The sequence below is a fragment of the Myiozetetes cayanensis genome, unplaced genomic scaffold (genome assembly GCF_022539395.1).
Source record: "Myiozetetes cayanensis isolate MyiCay16 unplaced genomic scaffold, myiCay2020 scf1, whole genome shotgun sequence".
Taxonomy (NCBI): Eukaryota; Metazoa; Chordata; class Aves; order Passeriformes; family Tyrannidae; genus Myiozetetes; species Myiozetetes cayanensis.
Genome location: NW_026086604.1, coordinates 108,167,253 through 108,187,349, shown reverse-complemented (window position 1 = coordinate 108,187,349; position 20,097 = coordinate 108,167,253). Strand labels below are relative to the sequence as shown.

The 20,097-nt window shown below is 40.4% G+C and overlaps 3 protein-coding genes across 8 annotated transcripts in view; 2 read left to right on the top strand and 1 right to left on the bottom strand.

The window, feature by feature from the left end:
- ATP2C1 (ATPase secretory pathway Ca2+ transporting 1) overlaps positions 1-4,077 on the top strand; it is a 67,026-nt gene extending 62,949 nt beyond the window's left edge. The window contains exons 28-30 of the mRNA XM_050315504.1: positions 2,121-2,207; positions 2,674-2,824; positions 3,990-4,077. Of these exons, the coding sequence (XP_050171461.1) occupies positions 2,121-2,207; positions 2,674-2,784 (198 nt within the window). The 3' untranslated portion in view covers positions 2,785-2,824; positions 3,990-4,077. The remainder of the gene's footprint in view (positions 1-2,120; positions 2,208-2,673; positions 2,825-3,989) is intronic.
- On the bottom strand, positions 2,831-8,308 carry ASTE1 (asteroid homolog 1). Its single transcript, XM_050315536.1, has 4 exons — positions 6,948-8,308; positions 4,834-5,044; positions 4,447-4,633; positions 2,831-4,169 (listed from the first exon to the last, which is right to left on the bottom strand). The coding sequence occupies exons 1-4, from the start codon at positions 8,259-8,261 to the stop codon at positions 3,878-3,880; spliced, it is 2,004 nt and encodes a 667-aa protein (XP_050171493.1). The 5' UTR covers positions 8,262-8,308; the 3' UTR covers positions 2,831-3,877.
- Positions 8,309-8,401: 93 nt separating this feature from the next.
- NEK11 (NIMA related kinase 11) overlaps positions 8,402-20,097 on the top strand; it is an 83,073-nt gene continuing 71,377 nt past the window's right edge. For 5 of the 6 annotated variants that reach the window (XM_050315567.1, XM_050315575.1, XM_050315550.1 and 2 more), the window contains exons 1-2: positions 8,402-8,611; positions 11,947-12,203. In XM_050315567.1, the coding sequence (XP_050171524.1) occupies positions 12,034-12,203 (170 nt within the window). In that variant the 5' untranslated portion in view covers positions 8,402-8,611; positions 11,947-12,033. The remainder of the gene's footprint in view (positions 8,612-11,946; positions 12,204-20,097) is intronic. The other variant, XM_050315562.1, reaches the window with a different exon arrangement.

The window sequence follows — 20,097 nt, the reverse complement described above, 5'->3', positions numbered from 1 at the left end:
TTTTACACCAGATGAGCATGAGTTTTGATGGAATTGTGATACAGGCTTTGTTTCATGTCTCATTCCATACTTTAGCATATGACTCTTAGATCACTTGAGTGATTATAAGACAGTAGTTATTGAAATTATTTGTAGTGTACTGAATTAGAAAATGAACGCAATGCTCCTTACTCTAATGGCAAAAAAATCCCACCCCTCTTTGAAAGAGCTTCATTTTCCTTCCTTCTTTCACCCTGTTCATAAAAATAACTTTTTATTGGTAATGTAACTTTAAATTTTAACCTATGGAATTACTTTTGTGGCTAGAAAAACCTGATGCTAGATTTGTGGCTTGATGTGTTAAAAGTATTTTTAATTTATTACGGTGTCTGAATAGTCTCATATTCACTAGTTGGAAGTAGTTTTATTCCTCAAAATAATCTTGTCGCTGTTGTCATCAGTGTCTTCTCATCAGAGTAGGACTCATCATTGCTTGAGGAAATGCAAGGAACTATCATCTAGGGAATCTTGAAAAGAGGATGTCTGAGACCTCTAGAGGGAGTCAAAGACACAGTGGTATCTCTTTTGCTTTGTAAGCATGTGCATATGCATCTTTCCTCACTGTAGCCTGCAAGTCTGGCAGTGGCATTGGCAGTGGACCATGCTGTCGTGATTGTTATCCTGTCAGTTGATGAGGAATTGTCGGAAACAGGCACTGGAGTATTTCTGCTCTTACCGTTGTGACTTGCCCCACATACCATGCTCAGAATCAGGGGACTTCTTGGAAAACAGTTTGGCAGTTTGGAAAGTGCTGTATGAATTTCTCTGCTACTGTGTTGTTTTAATTGTTCTCTTCTTTTTTCCTTTGGAGCTTACCAGACTTGGTCAGGAAGCGGGGCATGAGTGCCCCACTGAGACTGCTTTACACGTGCAATTCATCCATTGCTCTGCCTGACCCTGGGCCTGCTCAATATGCACATATTACCTGGACTAACAGTGTGCTGGAGATCTGATTGTCTAAAGACAAAGACCCAGCATGTGGTCCTCATCTGTTCCTGTGGATTGTTAAGTGAGCCACTGAGCTGGTGGGGCCTCAACAAGATGACCTCTTACAGAAATGCTCCTGTGTCTTCAAGCAGAAGTTTCTTATTTACATCAGTTCTGCCTTTCCAAAGCTGAACAGATTAGACAGTTGTGAACTGTCTTTGGCAAGTGAGGCTGTAGCTGTTCAATATTGTAGGGTGTTCAGTATTTCAGTACAATTTCAGAATACTTTATTAATAAAATCCTTAGTATTCATCAATAAAGATAGATAGTAAAAATTGACCATGCATGCTGATTTAACAGCACCTTTAACAAACTTTGGTTTTGAGAAAGCACAGTAACCATGCCTTTCACGTAGTAAGTCTTAACTTGTGGTTGATATTCTTCCGTGGGATTTGACTGCTTTGAGTGCTGCTCTTTATCTTGGAGCCCCAGAAGTCTAGATAAGTACAGAAGTGCAGATGATGCCAAATTGTTGTCTTCCTTTGGAAGTGCTATTTTCTAGTTTTTAAACAAAGGGTTTATGAAGTGCCCCTTTCCCAGCACAAGTCTTGCTTTCTGAATAAGATATGTCAGTCTAGACAAGAAATAAAATGTCAGTCTCCTACAGACAATTTTGCCTTCTTGGAAGTGGATTTAATTGAATGCAATTCAGTTTAAATATGCCAAAAGTTTTGGTGCTCTGTTTTCTACTGGAAGATGAAATACAAATAATAAATCCAGCTCAGTGTCATTATTTATAAAAATTACTTCGATAGAATTCCATTGACATTGTTTTGGCTCTGCTCATGTGGTTCATTACCACCATTCAGCATGTTTGAGAGATTTTTCTGCAGAGCAGTTAAATCAGTATTGAGAATTTTCTATAAAAATGAAGAGGCCTTTCTTGTGGGGTGAAAGCAGGCAACAACCAAGCAATTTACTTGCTTTTACTAAAACATGAAATAAAAAATGTTTCAGTTTTAATAAGTAAAGGCCCTTTAATTTCTATTTTTCCTCCAAATAAGTTTGAGAACCTATAATGAGTCAAAAATGAAAACTAACACTTGATTAAAATTCTGCATGGTAGCACTAGAATCAGTAATTATTTTCTTCAGCATACAGGACTGGTGTTTGCAGTGAGGTGTATGTCATTTCATCAGCAACAAGGAACAGCTGAATTCTGCATTGAGAACACGTTTCCGGTACAGTAATTCTTAATCATTGAGTCAGCATTCCCAAAAGTATTCTCAAAATGCCATGTGGTCATAGCAGTGTTTTTATCTGAAAGTGGAGTATTGGATCTTATCCCAGTCTTCTGAACTGTGTAATTGAAGATAACCACTTAATAATGGATCAGAGGATGATTTGGACAATTAAAGATTTAAGTTTTAGTTAGTAAAATCAAGATTTTTAAATTTAACTCCTTTCGACTTTAAAATTGTCTGATGGAGATGTGATGCTGTAGGCTGCTGCAAATAGAAATCTATTTAGAAAAAGGTGGTGAAGTCCTGGTGACTTGCGGTGTGGTTGAGTGTAGGTGCCATCTGCTGGCAGTTTAGCAAGTAGCAGCTTTTCTACTGAAACAAATCTTGCTGTGACAGACAGTATCTCAAACCCATTTTCTCATTAATGTACCATCTTATATTCTTTTCTCATTGACTGTATTAGGGCAGTGTCGAGATTCAGCTGCATGGTGTCAGAGATCTTTCCTGTAAGTCCCAAGATCTAGTGAGTTACTTCCATGTGAACAGATGTGATAGGGAGCATAAGCAGGACTGAAAACTCAAGCAGACAATACAGGAACCAAGTTTGAATTCTGGTAAGTAATGGGAAAACTTTAACCATGAAAGGTGGAAATGTAAGAAAAGGTATGTGGATTCTTGAGAAGAAAAAAGCCAGAAATGTAGTAATTAGAATTTACATTGGGAAGACACTGGAAAACCAATAGTTTTGTAAGAAAAGCATTTATGTAAATCGATATTAAATATGCTGAAAAGTTTGCTAATGCAAAGCACTGGGAAATACCTATGATGTAGGATTTTGCTTTTTTATTATAAATTGTTTTTCAGTATTACCATGTTGATAGCAAGGGTTTGTGAAGTAATTATGTACATCAGGGGAGTAAAAAGGAGTCTGCTGTTTTAGTATAGGCATTATAGAAAGAAGAGCAACAACAGTTTGTTAATGGCGGAAGATTGTACACAATGACTGTGACAATTACTTCGAATTAGCAAACCTTCAGAAACTTGCTGTCATGTGACAGCTTTGTGCTGCATGTAACTCTGTTTAACCATGTCACAGGGGAAGGGGGAGGAACAGAAGCTGAAGTTTATCCCCGAGTATAGTCAGTACCTGTGCTACTCAGTTGTCACCAAGTAGAGCTAGCTCTCCCTCAGAGTACAAGTACTCTACCTGTAAAGACTGATTTTTACAATATTTTTGAACTTGGCAATTTCCATTTCAATCTCATCTGTAAGACTGTAATCACTCTGTTCCTCAAACACAAATTTTTCAATTTTTTGGAAAGGAGAAGTGTTCAGAGCAGAGACAACTATAAATGTGCAGGAAAAGAATTCTTCAGAAATAGTCTGAATATAGATAGCTCTGAATAACTCTGAAATGCTGAACAACTTTGCTCTCATTTTCAATTAGACTTTAAAGAAAAACAAACCACAGTTTTTATACAGCATCTCTTTTATATGAATGTAAGTTACAAAAGGTGAATAAAAACATCCCCTGAAGCAAGATTTTTGGTAAAGATTGAATCAGAATCTTGTGTGAAAACAGCAGAGAAAATTCCAGTATGGTCATATATTCTAATGTAATTTCTTTCATCGGTATGGCATTAGAATTTGTTCCAGGAATAATGCTTTCAGTCATCCACTTCCAATGATGCAAACCTATTAGCACTGCAAAAATGCAGATTTTCTGGTGTTGCACACTTGGCTGTTCTTTTCTTATTAGATGCTTTCTTCTTTTTACAGGAGTCTGATCTAGTCTTGGTCGTTTTCTGAAAGAATTCTGGAGATACAGTTGCCTCCACTGTATTTAACAAAAGCAGATAAAGCTGAGTCATTTTTTGAGATAAAATAAACAGATTTTCCACTGAAGGTGTTGATTTCAGCTCTTGATACAGTCTGTGCACAAGGGTCCCAGTGTAAAGCCTGCTCACGGAAAGGAGAGAATCTTCATTTAGAATTGCATTTCAACAGGTACAGAAACATGTTGCTCAGTGAATAAACACAAACACACAGAGTAGCCAACAGTCAATGCCTAAGGGACACATATGCTACAGAGTATTTCTCTCTGTATTAATTGCTTTAAAGAAGGGAGTTCAAATGTAGTACAACTGGCCAAAGGAGTTTGACACAAAGTAAAACAACACGTGAACACATTCCATCAGGAGCTTGTGTGGAAAGCAGATCACTGAAACATCCTTACCTACTTAGGTCTGGCTCAGAGAGAGGAGTGCGAAGTAGCTGGTTGAGATACAATCCCATCTGAAGACAGCACTGCCACTGGCAAAAACTGTGTGCAGCATCTAAATCAAAGTCGTTATTTTGCAATTTCTTTTCCTTCCATTTTAAAAATTCGTTATACACAATACTGTCGTCTTCAGCACGTAAAACTGTGGGAAAAATGTTATACTGAGGGTTAGCACTATTCCTCTGCACATATCAATGCAGAGAATGTAACACCTCAGGATATAGTGTAAATCAGTGCTAATTCATCTAAATTTGGACACCTCACCATAAGTGGGGAAAATTAATTATTGTATAGATTTTTGTAGTAGCTGAACACCTGAAATTGTATTCTGTGGAGACATACCTGGATCATCGTTTATCCTGTGCAGTTCTCCAGAGACTATTGTTAGAAGTAGAGCCTTTAATTGATGCAACTTAACTTTTGGTTCTGAACAACGTATCCAGTAACATGTTACAGCAACAGGGAGCTGTAAGTGACTTGGGATAGATTCTAGGAAGCTCATTTTCACTCCTAGAGTCTCCAGCAAAAGCATCTGACGGCATGACGTGGACATCTGAAAATAAATTTAAAAATTTGAGTGGAAAAACAAAGGTAAGAGAATTTATTTGTTGTGAGCAATTTTCCAAAAGGCAAATAAGTTTCTGGTTAAACTAGCTAGCACTTCAGATTTTTTTATAAAAAATTTTTTTAAGTTTCATAGATATTCTCTACAGGAAATATTTTTTAAATATTACCTAAAACTTTAAAAGCTACCCAGTTAAATGTCAGGTAGAAAGATAAAAGCGATCTTTTAGAATTGCATGAGGTGAGATTTTGAGAGGTTTCAAAGTCTTCGTATCAGGTGACTTGTTTGGAAATCTTGGAACCATAATGCATTTAAATTATGGAAAATATACATACAAACGTATATATAAAACCTTCATTAGAAATTATGCTTGCATTATAAGATGTAATGGTGATGTCCGTTCTTAATATGTTGAAAGCATGCTTACCTATAATCACAGTGCAATCTAAGTGTGAAGCTTACATTTTTCACCTGCAGTGTATTAATTCCTAGCACATGCTCGCTCTTTGTTGTGCCATTTAACTTCCAGAAGTTAAATGTTATAAGCTGTGCCCCTAACATCATGCATGCAGCAGAATCGCAGCAGGCTGTTCAATGGTAATTCGAGTGCTTTGTAAACCTTGATTAGGATTGTTTTGCCTACTCTCAGGCAGACCACCCCATGGCAGAAGAGAAACTGAGGTCAGTTTGTCTAGAGCACTTTCAATGCAGAATAACATTTCTTCTTTTAACTTTCTGTTCAATTGATAATTTCCATATATTTAGTAAGGAAAGCTGTAATAGCAGAAGCTCAAATCCATTAAACAAACAGCACACATGCCAAGGTCGAAGTAAGGTGTCATTAATGTCTCCTATAATCCCAAAACATGATTTTTCAAAATCTTAAGTGCTGCATAATGCTCGTTTAAAGGGCCTGTACCAATAACCTGTGTAAAATATCCTGTATGTAGGCCTTTGGATCCATAGCTGTCTGTAGCATTTAATGGGCATAGCAGTGATAGACTCGGTTCCTTTACAAAATAGCCACCAGCAAGTGATCAAAACATCCAGCACTGACTACACACAGAAATGTGTTAACAGGTGATCTGAATGCCAGAATGGATAGAGCATGTGGCTTAAGTATGCAGAATTAAGAGACACACACTGTATTTCTAGATGTTGCAGAAATTACTGTACATGCAACTTTGGGAACGGGAGATTACTTTCCAACACGGCAAGAATTACAGTCTTAATCGTTAGAATTGAAATATACAGAATTGCTACTGGTGATGGGAACTAGCCTAGTACAACTTTCCTTTGGTTCAAGCTGTCTTTCCGGTGCTGTTGTGCTCTGTCTGGCAAGCAGCAGGGGTTCACATTAGCAGGAGCATAACTGGGGCAGGTAAAACTGCTGGGCAGCTGCAAGATGCACACATGAAATAATGATGATTTTTAGAAAAAGGCATGGGTCAGATTATGTTTCAGAACATTGCTCTGACACATCTATAGCTTGATCAAATACAAAGTAGGTTTTGTAGTGTTAAGTTGGACTTTTCTAAACTACAAGAAACTGAGTTCCTTCCTATAATTATAAAAGCAAGTATTAGTGTAACAAAATCCACAGGATGAAATAAAGGCCTAGTATAGAAAATTTAGGGAGTACTGCATATCCAAACAATAACTTTTCATATCATTTATCTTGGTACACTTGAAGGGAGGCGGGAAGAGAAGGAGATAAAGACAATCTATGTAGCTTCCTAAATATCACAGGTACCTCTGTATGAAGCAGTTACTTACTGAGGTGGCTTAGTTCAGACATCACATTTAGCGACCAGCTGGCAACCATGAGTCCCAACTACTTTTGTCACTCGCGAAACACTGTTAACCGTGATCTGTTGTGACAACCATTTACCTCCATTAACTTGTCCAAAGGAAAACGATCATCACAAAAATCTGTGGGTGGGCTTGCTGCTTGAACAAATGTTTTTTTAATTGTCTTTTGGCATCTGTCAAATTCACATACAACGGGCAGCTCGTGGGTCTGCTTATCTGGAGAAGCAGCTTCAGTATTTTGAGATACCCTCAGGAGCAGTCCATAGATAACTTGTCGGATGGGCAAAGATGCGCTATGAGCGCTCGGTCTCTGCATGTTCTCCACCTGAACGCGGAGGATGGTACTTCTTAGTATCAGGGCATTGATGATGAATGGGGCCAGCTTACCTTTTGCCAAAGCATCAAGTACCCACTGTGGTACGTCTGCTTTCCTGGCAGCTTCGCATTCATACCTTCCATTCTGAAAGAAGTCCTCAAGATTCACAGCAGACGGAGCGTAATCCTCCATTGAAGTGCACAGAAGCTCCCTTATTTCTTCCCTCTGATGTTTCTTAAGGTACTTCAGCACATTCTCGACGGCCTCGGTGGGCTCCGCGAACTGCGCCAGCCAGTTCAGGAGCCCCTGGAGGCGGAGATGCCTCCCGCCCTTCCCCGCCGCGCAGCCCCTGGGCAGGCGCACCTTGCTGAAGAACGCCTCCAGAGCTGCCAGGCCCACGTAGTCGTTCCCGTTCATGACGGCGAAGAGCGGGAGCAGGCTCTTGTTCAGGCGGCCGAAGTGCCTGCAGAACCGCTCCGCCGAGAAGCAGCGCGCGGGCACGTAGCATCCCTGCGGCCCGTCCGCGGCGCGCACGCTCTCCCACTGGAAGTGGGACAGCGGGCAGTACCCGCCCGCCAGGTCGAAGACGCAGAAGTCGCTGTCGAGGGAGAGGACGGGGCAGCCCCAGCTGTTGGCCAGCGCGGCGATCTCCCGGTCGGCCTCGGCGAAGCACTGCACGAAGGGCACGCCGAGCCGGCCCAGCGCCTGCACGAAGGCTTCGCGGGTGAGCAGCGGCGCCAGGCAGCCGCCGGCCCCGCGGGACAGCCCGTGCGCCGCCCGCAGCTGCTCGGCGGCGCGGCCCCGCAGCGTGGGCAGCTTCCTGTCCTCGGCGCCGCGCCCGCCGTCCAGCACCACGAACGGGGCCACGCGGCAGGACCGCAGGGTGCCGAAGAAGGCGCGCACGGCCGCGGCGAAGGCGCCGTAGTCGCCGCCGCGCCGGAAGTCGGCGGCGGGGGCGAAGCAGAGGCGGTGGTAGAGGCTGCTGCCGTCGATGACCAGCTTGGTGTCCCGCACCCGCAGCTCGGTGAAGAACACGCCGCGCTCCTCCACGAATCCCGTCAGGCCCTGGACGCCCATGTCGCCGGAGGCGGTGCCGGGAGCGGCACGCGGGGCCCTCCGCTCCCAGATCCGCTTCCTCTTCCCCTCCTTTCCCTCCCTGCCGCCCGCCCGGCCGCTCTGGGCGCGTGCGCGCCGTTTCCTGGCGACGGGGCGGCAAACACAGCGTGGGAGCGGGGCGGGCCGGGGGCGCTCTCTCCATCCGCGCCCTGCCCCGCCTGCCCCTGCCCTGCCTGCCCCGCGCCGGACACAAAGCACGCTCAGGGCACTCAGAGGGACCACAGTCCCCACCGTGGAGGCCGGGCGCTGGAGCGGCGGGAAGGTGGGGTGCCTGCCCGTGGGTCCCGAGGAATGCCACGCTTCCCGGAGGGGTGAGGAATGGGGACGGGGTGAGGGCGTGCCGCTGTCGCCCCTCTGTGTGAGGGGAGCTGGGCCACCCTCGGAACGTGAGTTTTGAGTCTTACACGGTGTTTTAAGAAGGTGATAACATCTCTGGGGAATCTCGGCTTCCCGAATGTGCGTTCAGATACTAAATATCTTCTTTGATAGTCAAGTACATTTGACCTTGTTTTACCATCACCCTCAAGCTCCTTTGCTACTTTGGCACTACTAATAAAATCTTAATTATCCTTTCTCTGGATAAAAAAATCTCAGTATAAACCTGAGCCAAATGAGATGATGTTACTTTAGGCTTGGGTAAGTTTATAAAGATATTGCAGAAAATAATAATGTAGTCAGCATTACAAAGTGTTTTTGTTTGGTTTGGGGTTGTTTTGTTTTGTTTGTTTTTGTTTTTTAACGAAGGAAAATACAAGGAAAATCTCGGGTTTTTATTTTCCAAAACATTTAAAGGAACAGGCCAGTGAAGTTACTGGCAGGAAAAAAATTCAAAGTAGTAAGAACTGAGGCTATTTAGAGCTTAAATATAAAAACTCTGGAATTTGTGCTGCAGGGGGTGGGAGGTGGCAAATGTTGATGTAGCACGGTGGTTCTTAAGGAATAAAAGGAAAACCTGATAGAACTCGAAAATGGCCTTGACTGGCAAAGAAGGGTTTATCTTGGAAGTAGAAAGTGTCAGAGTATGTTAGCTGTTGCTAAAGAAACCAGGAGGTTAATCTTTCTTAAATAAAGAAAGGTCAAGGAAGAACTTGAGATACTTTGTGCTTAGCATGTGTAGGTGGAACTATTAAACCCTAAACAACTATTTTCCTTTAGCTTACAGCACAAAAAGGAAGACTTAACTCTAGGCAAGGAAGAAACTTTTTTTTTTTTTTTTTTTTTAAATGATCCAGAAAATGTCATTGCATTAGTTTGGTTGGCATCAGCAGTGTGCCAGACTCTGGGATGGGACTTGGGGGTGGTGAGTGGGTGGGACAAACTTAAGAACATAAACTGTTTACCAGTGTTTCTGAATAGGGTATACTGGGATTTTTGAGGAAAGGGGAGCTGAGGAGTTGATTTTTTTTGAGCTATCTTTAGTTGTTCTGAACTTTAATGAAGCAATTGGTGCTGCTGCTTGGGAAATACCTGCTCAGTGGGAAAAGACGGACACTGGTGGGAAATACAGTGAAGGTTGGGCTAAAGGTTTGAGTGAGGTAGGAGGAGCTACTGGTACATGTACTTCTTGAAAAATCAGTCAGTCTTATGGTTGACTCATACAGGGTGTTTCTTTCAATCCACCTCTTCTGTGCTGCTAAAATGTGCCTGTGATGCCCCAATGGCAATCACTGTCTGCTACCTTTTAACACCGTTCACCTGGAGATAACGAAGCATTTCACGAAGTTATATAATGATAGTTATTACTATAATTATATAGAGGGGGGAACTGAAGCATAGAGTAGGTGGTGAGAGGCATTATAAGAAAGCACAGGAGTTACATCCAAAGGGCTACTTGATCTTAAGTGTGATATTGTAGTGTAAAGGATATGTTCCTAGGGCCCAAGGAAGTATGAAAATTTGAAGGTGAGCTGTACCAAGTGACTCTTCTCTTGAAAAATAGGTATAGATAGCTCAGCAGTTGTTCTAAGGGTAGGTATTTCAAAAGGCATTTATGAAAGCATGAATAGAACAGCAACTAGGAGAACAGTAAATGAAAATATTATGTAAATTTTCTAGAATTCTCAATGTAATATTTTCTAGAGTTCATCTTCCTGCCCTCTCCTTCTCCACACCTCAGTGTGATCCATTTATGTTTCTTCAGACAGATTTCAGAGAAAGCTGACATTCTTTCCTTAGCATTTGCATTTCAAAATTTTTGTCAGTGTTGCTATCTGAAAGAGAATAAAGAAAAAACATCGTGAGTGCTATAGTTTAAAAATCATAGGATTTGCATTATTAATATGTCTTGTAGTAACTAAAGTTTATCTGTGTTTCATAGCATAGTGACAGTGCAATGTCAGGCTTTTGGGATAGTGTGACAGCAGCTCAGCAGATGGGTATTAAAATAGGTTCTTGTGCACACACACACACACACACACACAGAGTTTGTTGTTGCAAGATACAAATTTGTAATCTTAATTTAGGCTCTGCGTTTGTTTGGAAGAGAAGCCAGTGACTTGGAACCCAAAGTTATATAACTTTCAAAATTAAACAATTTGTCTTTGCTCTTCCAAAGCAACAACAGAAAAAAAAAAAAGGCATTTTTATGCGCTTGCCTTCACCTTAAAATGAAATGGTGCACAAGCCTAGCGTGGGCACGCTGCGCTGCAGCTCAGGCAGTGCTGACAGTAATATTAGCACTGATCTTGGAATATCTTTATTTGTTCCAAAGGGTCCTCAGGCACAAGTGACTCAGGTAGCATTATATAAATACAAGGTAAATGAAAGCAATATTTTTGTATTATATGCAGTGAAAGACCTACCCTTTATCATCTACAATGAGGAAGGCTGAATAAACAAAGTTACTCTAAACTCATGTTCAGTTATTGAAAACCATAGAAACACTAAAGGTTAGCTCTGCAGTCCCTGTGCTTGTAGAATTAGGACTTCAGTTAGAGAAGAATTCCAAACCAAAACTAGACTGTTAGAAAGGTGGGTCATGAAAGGACATGGCAGAGGAGAAATGAAGAACTTTTGGAAGGATTGGGTTATATTGAAAGTCTTGTAGGCTTGCATGTAGCCACAAAACTCTAATTTGCAGAAGATATCACTGAATCACAGAGAAGCTGTGAGGTCAGCACTGCAACAGATGGTGAAATCTGAGGGATAATGAAAGCACAAATAAAACAGCTTTGGAGTTGTTGATGGGAGAGAACTCAAATTATGGGTGGAAGTTATGCTTCAGTATATACAAAAGTCTTGAAACTTTTATCCTGAAACACAGATAATTTTGGTGTCAGGTACTGTGGTGGTATAAAGACAGGTGCTGAGGAAGAGTTGCCATGTCTAGGGGAACTGTCAGGTGAAATACAGCTGTAGTTGTCATTGCAAAAAGCACCTGAGCTCTTCAATAAGCACCTGCATGACATTTCCCCTGTGTTATCAGTTCAGCGAGTTAATTTAAGGTTGTTTTAGAGGGAGACTGACTATGTTACATCTACAGTATCTATAGTTTCATTATCAAGTCTGCTGCCCAGAGCTTAGCAGCTAGCAATTCCACTTAATTTGTGGTTTGCTGCAAGCTAAGCACTCACTACAAGTGCTGCCATAGAATGAAAAGTTTGGTAAGAGTAATACATTGACAAATCAATTTTTTTTCTGTTTCAAGTGATTTCTGTGAACATCCATAGAAGGAAAAAAAGGATTTGAAAGCTACGTTCTAGAGAAATCTGCATAGTTTTTGCTACACAGAGAAATGCTGAAATTTCAAGAAACTGCTAAGCGTGTCACTGTTGCCAGATTTAACTCTGCTTGCCGAGATGCAGTGATTGCAAGAAGATACACTGTTCAGAGGAAACTTGGCAATGGGAGCTTTGGAAGTGTGTATTTGGTTTCTGACAGAAAAGCGAAACAAGGTGAAGAATTGTAAGTAAAGCCTTCACCTGCTTTAAATAAAAATTTTGCAACATATTTCTTGCACTGTGGATGTTTTCTTCGTGTCTCATCTCTCAGTTTGGTGTTACATCACAGCCTTAACTGTTTAACTTTAGTGAGGATATAAGGTAAAAGCAGATTTTATGCTGACTCAACATTCCAACTCAATCTGGTTTTGTTCAATATAGTTTATCCAATATATCTGTTTTACTGAGCTTTTATCTAAGCCCTTTTTAATTTGCTTATGCATGGTAAGAGTGGGGATAGAAAAAGTCAGACCCTTATCTCCGTGTTGATGTACACCTCTGAAGCTTTTTTAAAAAATAATGAAACTAGTAAAAATATATGTAACATACTTAATTCTCAGTGTCATACCTTGGAGAAGTTGCTAATGTAAGATTAATTGCAGAGAAGACTCTCGTGCCTACGTAGAATCAAGGTTAATTTTATCACTGGCCTGACAAGAAGCAGGGCAAAGGTACATGCCTGGTTTCACAAATTTGCTCTTCTTTGTAACAAAACTGTTTACTAAAGACTTAAATGTTTTAACTTATCATTTCATAATTAAGTCAACACATAATAGATGTGTGTATAATATGATTGTATAGTTTATTTTTAAGGTCTTTGTAATTTATAAATGAACTCGGTTCTTGAAGTTCTTTTTTTTTTCAGAACACTTACTGATGTGCTGGGCATTTGCCTTTCATCCAATGCTTCTCCATCCTCATGAACATGATTTTATTTTTAATGGTTCAGAAATCAGCTGTTACTGCACATATTCTTAGAATATTAGCAGCATAGTGAAATGTGGGTCTTCGCACATTTGCTGCTATAACAAGCTGCCAAACGTCAAAACCAGGGAATATGCACTTATCCTTTAAGTAGCTATTTCTATTCTTTTTCTTAAGAATTGTAGTGTGAGTGATTGTCTTGAGCAAACATTCACTGCCTGCAACATTTCATGTCTGTGTTTTGTTAGGGATGAGCCTGAGCGTGTCCTCTGCTACCTTCAGGACAGACACTGAATATCAACTGGCATTTTTTTTTAATTTTAATTTTTTTCAAAATCAGTCTCTTTTTGTGACCGCGGTCCAACACAAACACAACAACAGTATTTAACAAGCCCAAGCGGTGGTGTGATGCTGTAGTTCAGCCTTTGATCACTAGGTGATGTTCGCGTATCACAATTCATTCCTTCGGCGCCTCGAAATTAGATTGGCGAGCGGATCCCCTCAAATTTCTATCACGTCTGTGCCAGTGGATGGCAAAAATACTGCCCCGGGTGAACTTGAAAACGCAGGTAGCATAATGAGCTGGAATGTAGCCACTTCCTTCTATTTATAAATTCTGGTTTTAGGTGGTAAAATATTCTGGAAATCACAATCTCAATACTACTTTCGAATCAGAAAATAATCTGTTATGGAACTGTATTGTTTACTACTTCTGTTATTTATATACTTTTGAATGAAAATTTAGGTGGCTATGGTTCTTACTCTTTAAAAAGAGCAAGTGCTTAATGATGCTCTGAAGGCATTTTGACAGAACAAACCCCAAACAATGCAGTTGTGATCTCAGCAGAATTATAAGTCTATTTTTATTGTTTTGGAGATGATCTAGAACATGCTGAGACAAATATTTTGTACAAGGTGAACTCAGCCAGAGATAGTTTCCTGAAAATTGCGGTAGTCTAAAGCACCGTGAATAGGAATAAACCATAAGAATAGGAATAAGTAATAAGGAAACAAATTCCCAAGAAAGGTAACATCTTGGCTATTGATACAGAAGCTGTTCAGGGATATCTTTTCAGTTTTCCATTAGTGCAATGTCTACAGAATGAGCTAAGGCAGAGACTATCAATGGTTATCATGTAATTTCATATATGTTCAGCAAAGCTTTTGCGTGATTCTAGAAATAGTTCTGGGTCATGCCTTGTACTTTGCTACCCCTCAAGGATCATACCTGTAGTGAGTGAAGTGTTATCCACAGAGTTGCTTCATCTGGAAGGTAGAGAGGGTTGATTTTTTGGGGCATGCCTCCTGTTAACAGACTTACTTCACGTAAATTCAGAGCTGCTCAGGCCAGCAATACCCACCTCTCTATAAGAAGTACATGCCTGCTTCATGCTTATCTCCAGTTCTGTGTGTGGATGGGATCAGGATAACTGACTTCCTGAATGTCTAAGCCAAGAAAAACCCTAGTCATAGAACACATCTTGTGTCGAGGAACTCTGTTTTTCTTTAGAAAATAATGGTTGCAAGTCCTTGTATATTCTGAAATGTGCTTGCATAGTTTCTGATCATGTGTAAATTTACTGAACAACAGGTTCTCTGCTTGTATTTTCCAAGGTATATTTCCAGGTATTTTTAGGGCCGTGAAGATGGTGAAAGGTTGAGAGGGGGAGTTGTATGAGGAGTGGCTGAGGTCACTTGGTTTGTTCAGCCTGGAGAAGAGGAGACTGAGGGGAGACCTTGCTGCAGTCTTCAACTTTCTCATGAGGGGAAGAGGAGGGGCAGGCACTGATCTCTTCTCTGTGGTGACATGGCATGAGGGAATGGCATGAAACTGTGTCACAGGCTGTTTAGATTGGATATTAGGTAAAGTTTCTTCCCTCAGAGGGTGGTTGGGCACTGAAACAGGCTCCTTAAGGAAGTCGTCATAGCACCAAGCCTGCCAGAGTTCAAGAACAGTTTGGACAATGCTCTCAGATACCTGGTGTTATTCTCGGGGCTATTCTGTGCAGAGCCAGGATTTGGACAGGATGACCCTTGTGGATCCCTCCTGACTCAGAATATTCTGTGATTCAATATTATCCATGGTAGAGAGGGAGAAAACCAAACCAGTGATTAGTATTCTGGATTGAGATGGTGCCACCATGGGGTTATTTCAGACTGGCTGTTAGACTTAAGGATCACAGTTACCTCATTCTGAGGTGTCTGCTTTGTGTAAATGTGGTTAATAACTTTTCTGAGTTTCATGACAATTTTCTAAAAAGAAAAGCGCAAGTCCCTCATTTCAGATCTATGCCTAGGGAAGATGACTTCTGTCTTCCATGTTTGTGTAGTAGGTTATGCCTTCACTAAACATCTTCTACAAGAACTTTTTATCCTGTTGGGATGATTCTCATGGAGTATGACAGACAGTTAAATATCTTAGAAGTCCCTGCAACTTGAAGACAGCAGAGTAGAGACCAAAATGAATGCCCTCAAAAGAGAAGGGCCAGAACCTGGGAGGTTCTTCACTGTGAATGAAGTTTCTCATGTAGTAGATGATCTACACAGGAGAGAGATTAATAATTTTCCCCAGTTTTGGAAGAAACTATAGTCAGAATTTACATAATCTTAGACTCCAAATTCAGTTAAATACAAGAGACATATCTGTAAAAAAAACAAGCTTCTTAGTTCCAGTTTACACAGGATGCTTTGGTTTGTATATTATTTGATATTTATTTGTTTCTGAACATCATGGACCTAGACCTACACAAAATAGTTAGATTACTTGATTTGTGTGGCAAAAGTAGCAGGACTGTACCAGCATTTTTACGACAAACAGTAGTTCCTTCTATCCCAGTCCCCCTTAGTAGCTTATCAGGTAATTATTACAGGTAATTATGGTTAAAAACAAAGTCTTTTATAGCAGAGATTTAAGTTCAGCAGTAATCTTGAAGGACAGTGCGATCCCTTAGAGATAATGAATGTCCTAATCAATTGTGCCAAGGGAAGCTCTGGGTTAAGTTCCACTAATTCATAACCTTGTATGGGCGAGCAGCTGAAGTACACAGTAGGCAATAGGGGCTTCTCGTTCATAAATATTCACAAGGTACTTATGTGTCCCTGTGGTGGAAAGCACACGCTGACAAGTGCCAAGCTCCCTGGACTGCTCTACTGTGTGGTAACAGTGGGGTGTCAGCTCAACTTCTGCATCTGACTTGCATTAGAGCATTAATCCAGACTCATGCTATGATTCCTTGGAAACTGTGCACTTAGCTGAATAATTCATCATGTGACTTTCAATTATTTATGGCTTCTTATAACAAATGAAATAAAATCTAAAGGTGGAAGGGATTTGTAACTTATGAATATCCAAGTGGCAATCAGCAGATTGCTGTGTTGTCAAATTCCTGTGTTTGCTGCCTGTTTGCTTCTCTGAAGGTATTCCAAGGGAACGGTCATTTGATACTGAATTGATTAAAACAGTAGCAAATTATTCCCTGCCAGTTTGTCATGTGCATGTTCATCTAATTGCACTGCTTTCCTTTTTTCTTCTCCCTCAGTTAATAACAAAAACTAGAAATTAAAACTGGAATCCATCAGGACATTTTAGATTTGTAAACAGATCTTCATGATGTCCTTGAAAACTAGTCAAAGGTGCATTTCCTGTAGGACCTTCTTTGATTGCTGCTGGTTTTTAAATAAGCTTTTCTTAGCGAACCATCCTTTGCTTGGTTCAGTCACATGTCCTCTGCTGCTTTGTGTAGGCTCAGCTGCTCAGCATCAGCTGAGCTACCATGGCTTCTGAGGTGTACAGTCATGCTTGGCCCCAAATAAAAGAGGATAAAAACACTGACAGAGAGGCCTTGTGGATTTACCTAGAGCAGTTTGAGGAGTTAGCCTTCATGAGCTTTACACTTCAGTGGCCGAGCCTGACTTTCATATTCTGTGAGCAATGCTGTGGGAGTCAAGACCTAGAGCTAAGTATCCCAGTCCTTGCCGAAACTCTGTAACAGTGGCTGATGCACTTGTGCCTGATTTTAAGAGTACACCTGCAAATGGAGGTTGCCAGGGAGTGAAGCTGTAAATGTGTTGTTTCAAGATTAGCAGACAAGTTCCAGATATGGCCACAGTTGTTTCAGATAGTCTCTAGTGCACACCAATACTGGTTCAGAGACAAGTTTGATGACCCCAGATTCATCCAAAGCAGATCTCACTGGAGACTAAAGCAGCTTTAGTCCCTATCTCATGCGTCACTGTCAGTGCCCAGCTTTTCCTGTAGCCCAGCATTGCACAGTAGGGCTCTTCCAGGCGTTCAGACCATGGAGTGAAGGACCTGCAGACCTGCCTTGCTGTGGGACTGTGACAGTGCTGAAGTACAAGATGGGTGCAGAAGGCAGGAGCTGCTGTTAGAGCCAACAACAATTCTGCATTCCTCTCTCCAGTAAAGCTGTGCTTTTACACAGCTACCACAAAGCTACAGAAACAGACACACACCTGCGTCTCTGCGTAGGGATGTTCTGCTAAAATTGGTAGCACGGCAGAATCGATCATTGCAACACACAGGAGTCCAAGAAATGGAGTATCTCACCCTGGAATGATTTATTTAGAGCTCAGAGTAAGAAAGTTTGGAAATCCCCTGTGCTAGATGAACCTCCAGTGGAGGATGCAGGGTAGCTTGGCACTGGAGCACAGATACAAGATTTTACCCGGCCCATGCTGGGAATGGATTTGGCAATTTAAAGCCACAGCCATGCCGTAATCTTTTGCACAGGCAACTACTTTGTTAAAATTTCTAATTCCCTCATTATCAAAAGGCATAAACTCTGACATTCTGTGGCTTCTTTGAAATCAAAAGGTGATTATTGGAATATGTCAAGACCCTTCGCTCAGCTTGTGTAACTCAGGTGTCTGTGAAATCCTCTGCAGCAATGTCTGATACAACTTTTACATCTGCTTAGTCATCTTTATGAGCTTTGGTGGTATTGTTATCGGTCTTTTTTTTTTTTTTTTCTTTTTCCTTTTATTTTTTTAAATGCTCTTCTTCAAGTATACCTTTCTTTGGGTGAGCAGCCTACTTTTTCATTTTCAGTGGGATTTGCCCATTTGACTGGCGTGGATTCTAACTAGGAATTTAATATATGTAAGTGGGAGGCAGAGTGCCTTAGAGGAAATATTACTTGGGTTTACAATAAATCTCAGTCCTCACAGAGCTCCGGGAACTCCGTGCTGCAGCACTCAACACATTCTGATCTGATGTGCAGGCAGTGAGTGGTGCTGATGGTTGAGTTCATTGTTTTGATAATTGTTTACAAGAAGCACTTTCAACTTTAGGTGGAGAATTGTGCTTAAGGCATTACTGGTGAATTACCTTTCTTTGAGGTGAATGGCAGAGAAAGAATTTAATGATTTTGCAATTAAGCAAATGCCTTGAGATCACTTCTGTCTCATTCATTTCGTTGAAACTGATGTTTAGCTTTTATGCATTTGTAAGTTAGCTTTAATAAGAAAATGGAGAGGTGCAGTATTATTACTTTAGGTTGAACTGTGGCCACCTGCCTCAAAGATACCGTATGTAATTGAAATATTCTAACATGTTTGTCTAATGCATCTTCTCACAAGTTACCCTTGTTGGCAAGGTGTTTTCTCTTGTCTGCGTCAAGGATGTTGTAATTTCTTCCATGGAGAGGGAACCTCCAGTTCTTTGTTGCATTCGGTACATTGTAATGAGAAAACTGCTGCAGTGAGGGGAATTGTGGATTTGCTGGACAACCAGTGAATTTTTCCCTATTTTTTTCTATGTTTTTTGGGTTGTGCTTATGCGACATATTAGCAAATATATTTCCTAGTTCACTGTTTCTCTTAACATCAATGATGTTCTAAAATAACTTCATGTGTTCTAAAATAACTTTTCAATATTGCTGTGTAGTTTCTTCATTTTTGAATTGCACATGTTTCACTGATTGTTAAGATCACAGTATCACACTTTGGAGGGCTAAAAAGTATTAAAAGATTTGTGTCTAGCAGTGGATGTTATATATGCAATTAATTTCCTCAGCATTGCTAGATTCCCTTTGCCTTTGATTGTAGACTATTTAGTAACATGCTTTTGTAAAACTATAAACTGTGCTTTTTTCTTTTTCTTCCCTCCTCTCAGGTACTATAGATACCTGAGTGCATATCAGAAATAAACACTGAAGGAGATGACTGATAGAAGGAGACATGTAGGAAAAGTGAATTTTCTCATTGAAGTTGCAGCAATTAGTATTTATATTACTTATGGGAATTAGTTTCACTGAAGGGACAATACAGTTGACATAAATATCCTTGCAACATTGAAAGGAACATAATTCTGCTTACAAATATATTTAAATTCAGAAAAGAACCAATTAAATTTTACATTAGGAAATGTTTTAGTTGAATTTCTATGGAATGCATTCTTATAGTGACTATTAGTATGTCTAGTTTCCCTTTATAACTCCTTTTATTCAAAATAGTCTGTTTTCTGTGAACTGATGAATCAGTTGATATAAAGGCCTTTCTACAAAATTTCCGATTGCAACTAATTTAAAAATTCAAACTATTCCTGTAGAAGGAAAATTCTTTTTGGCAGATGCCGTAGCCCAAGGCTGCAAGAAGAATTACAACACAGCAATTGTGAGACATTTATTTATATTAAAATGGTTGAAAACAAAATGCTGCATCCAATCTTTAGTTCTCTGTAATGGTATCTCCTTTTTTTTTTTTTTTTTTTTTGGTAAGGGAACATTAATTAGCAGAGGGTAGTTAATAATGAAGTGTATCAAATACGGGTAATGAAATCGCAATGGAGAAATGGCTGGTTTAGATGATTTGATGTTTGATGGAATTAAATCTTCAAAGATACAGAAAACAAACAAATTATTTAGTCCTTGTCAGATTTCTCTCTAAAATTCCTCTCAGGTTAGTGGCAACATGATACTTAATTACATTCTTGAACAAGACTAAACTGTGAAAAAAAGGTTGAATGAACAGTAGATGGTGATAATGCAACATGTAACAATAAAGTATTGCTAAAAGGAAGTATATTCACAGGTATTTAGTCAGTAACTCATAAATATTTTTAATAATTTTCCTGTTTAGACACAAATTTCTTCAGTTCAGCCACAGCCTCTTAGTATTTGATTTAGAGCTGAACC

Excerpts from the sequence above, each read along its gene's own strand:
- ASTE1 (XM_050315536.1), bottom strand. The coding sequence starts at position 8,261 with ATGGGCGTCCAGGGCCTGACGGGATTCGTGGAGGAGCGCGGCGTGTTC. Across the intron at positions 5,045-6,947 it reads CTTTGGACAAGTTAATGGAG|ATGTCCACGTCATGCCGTCA; the intron begins GTAAATGGTTGT and ends ATTTATTTTCAG. Across the intron at positions 4,634-4,833 it reads CAGGATAAACGATGATCCAG|TTTTACGTGCTGAAGACGAC; the intron begins GTATGTCTCCAC and ends TTTTTCCCACAG.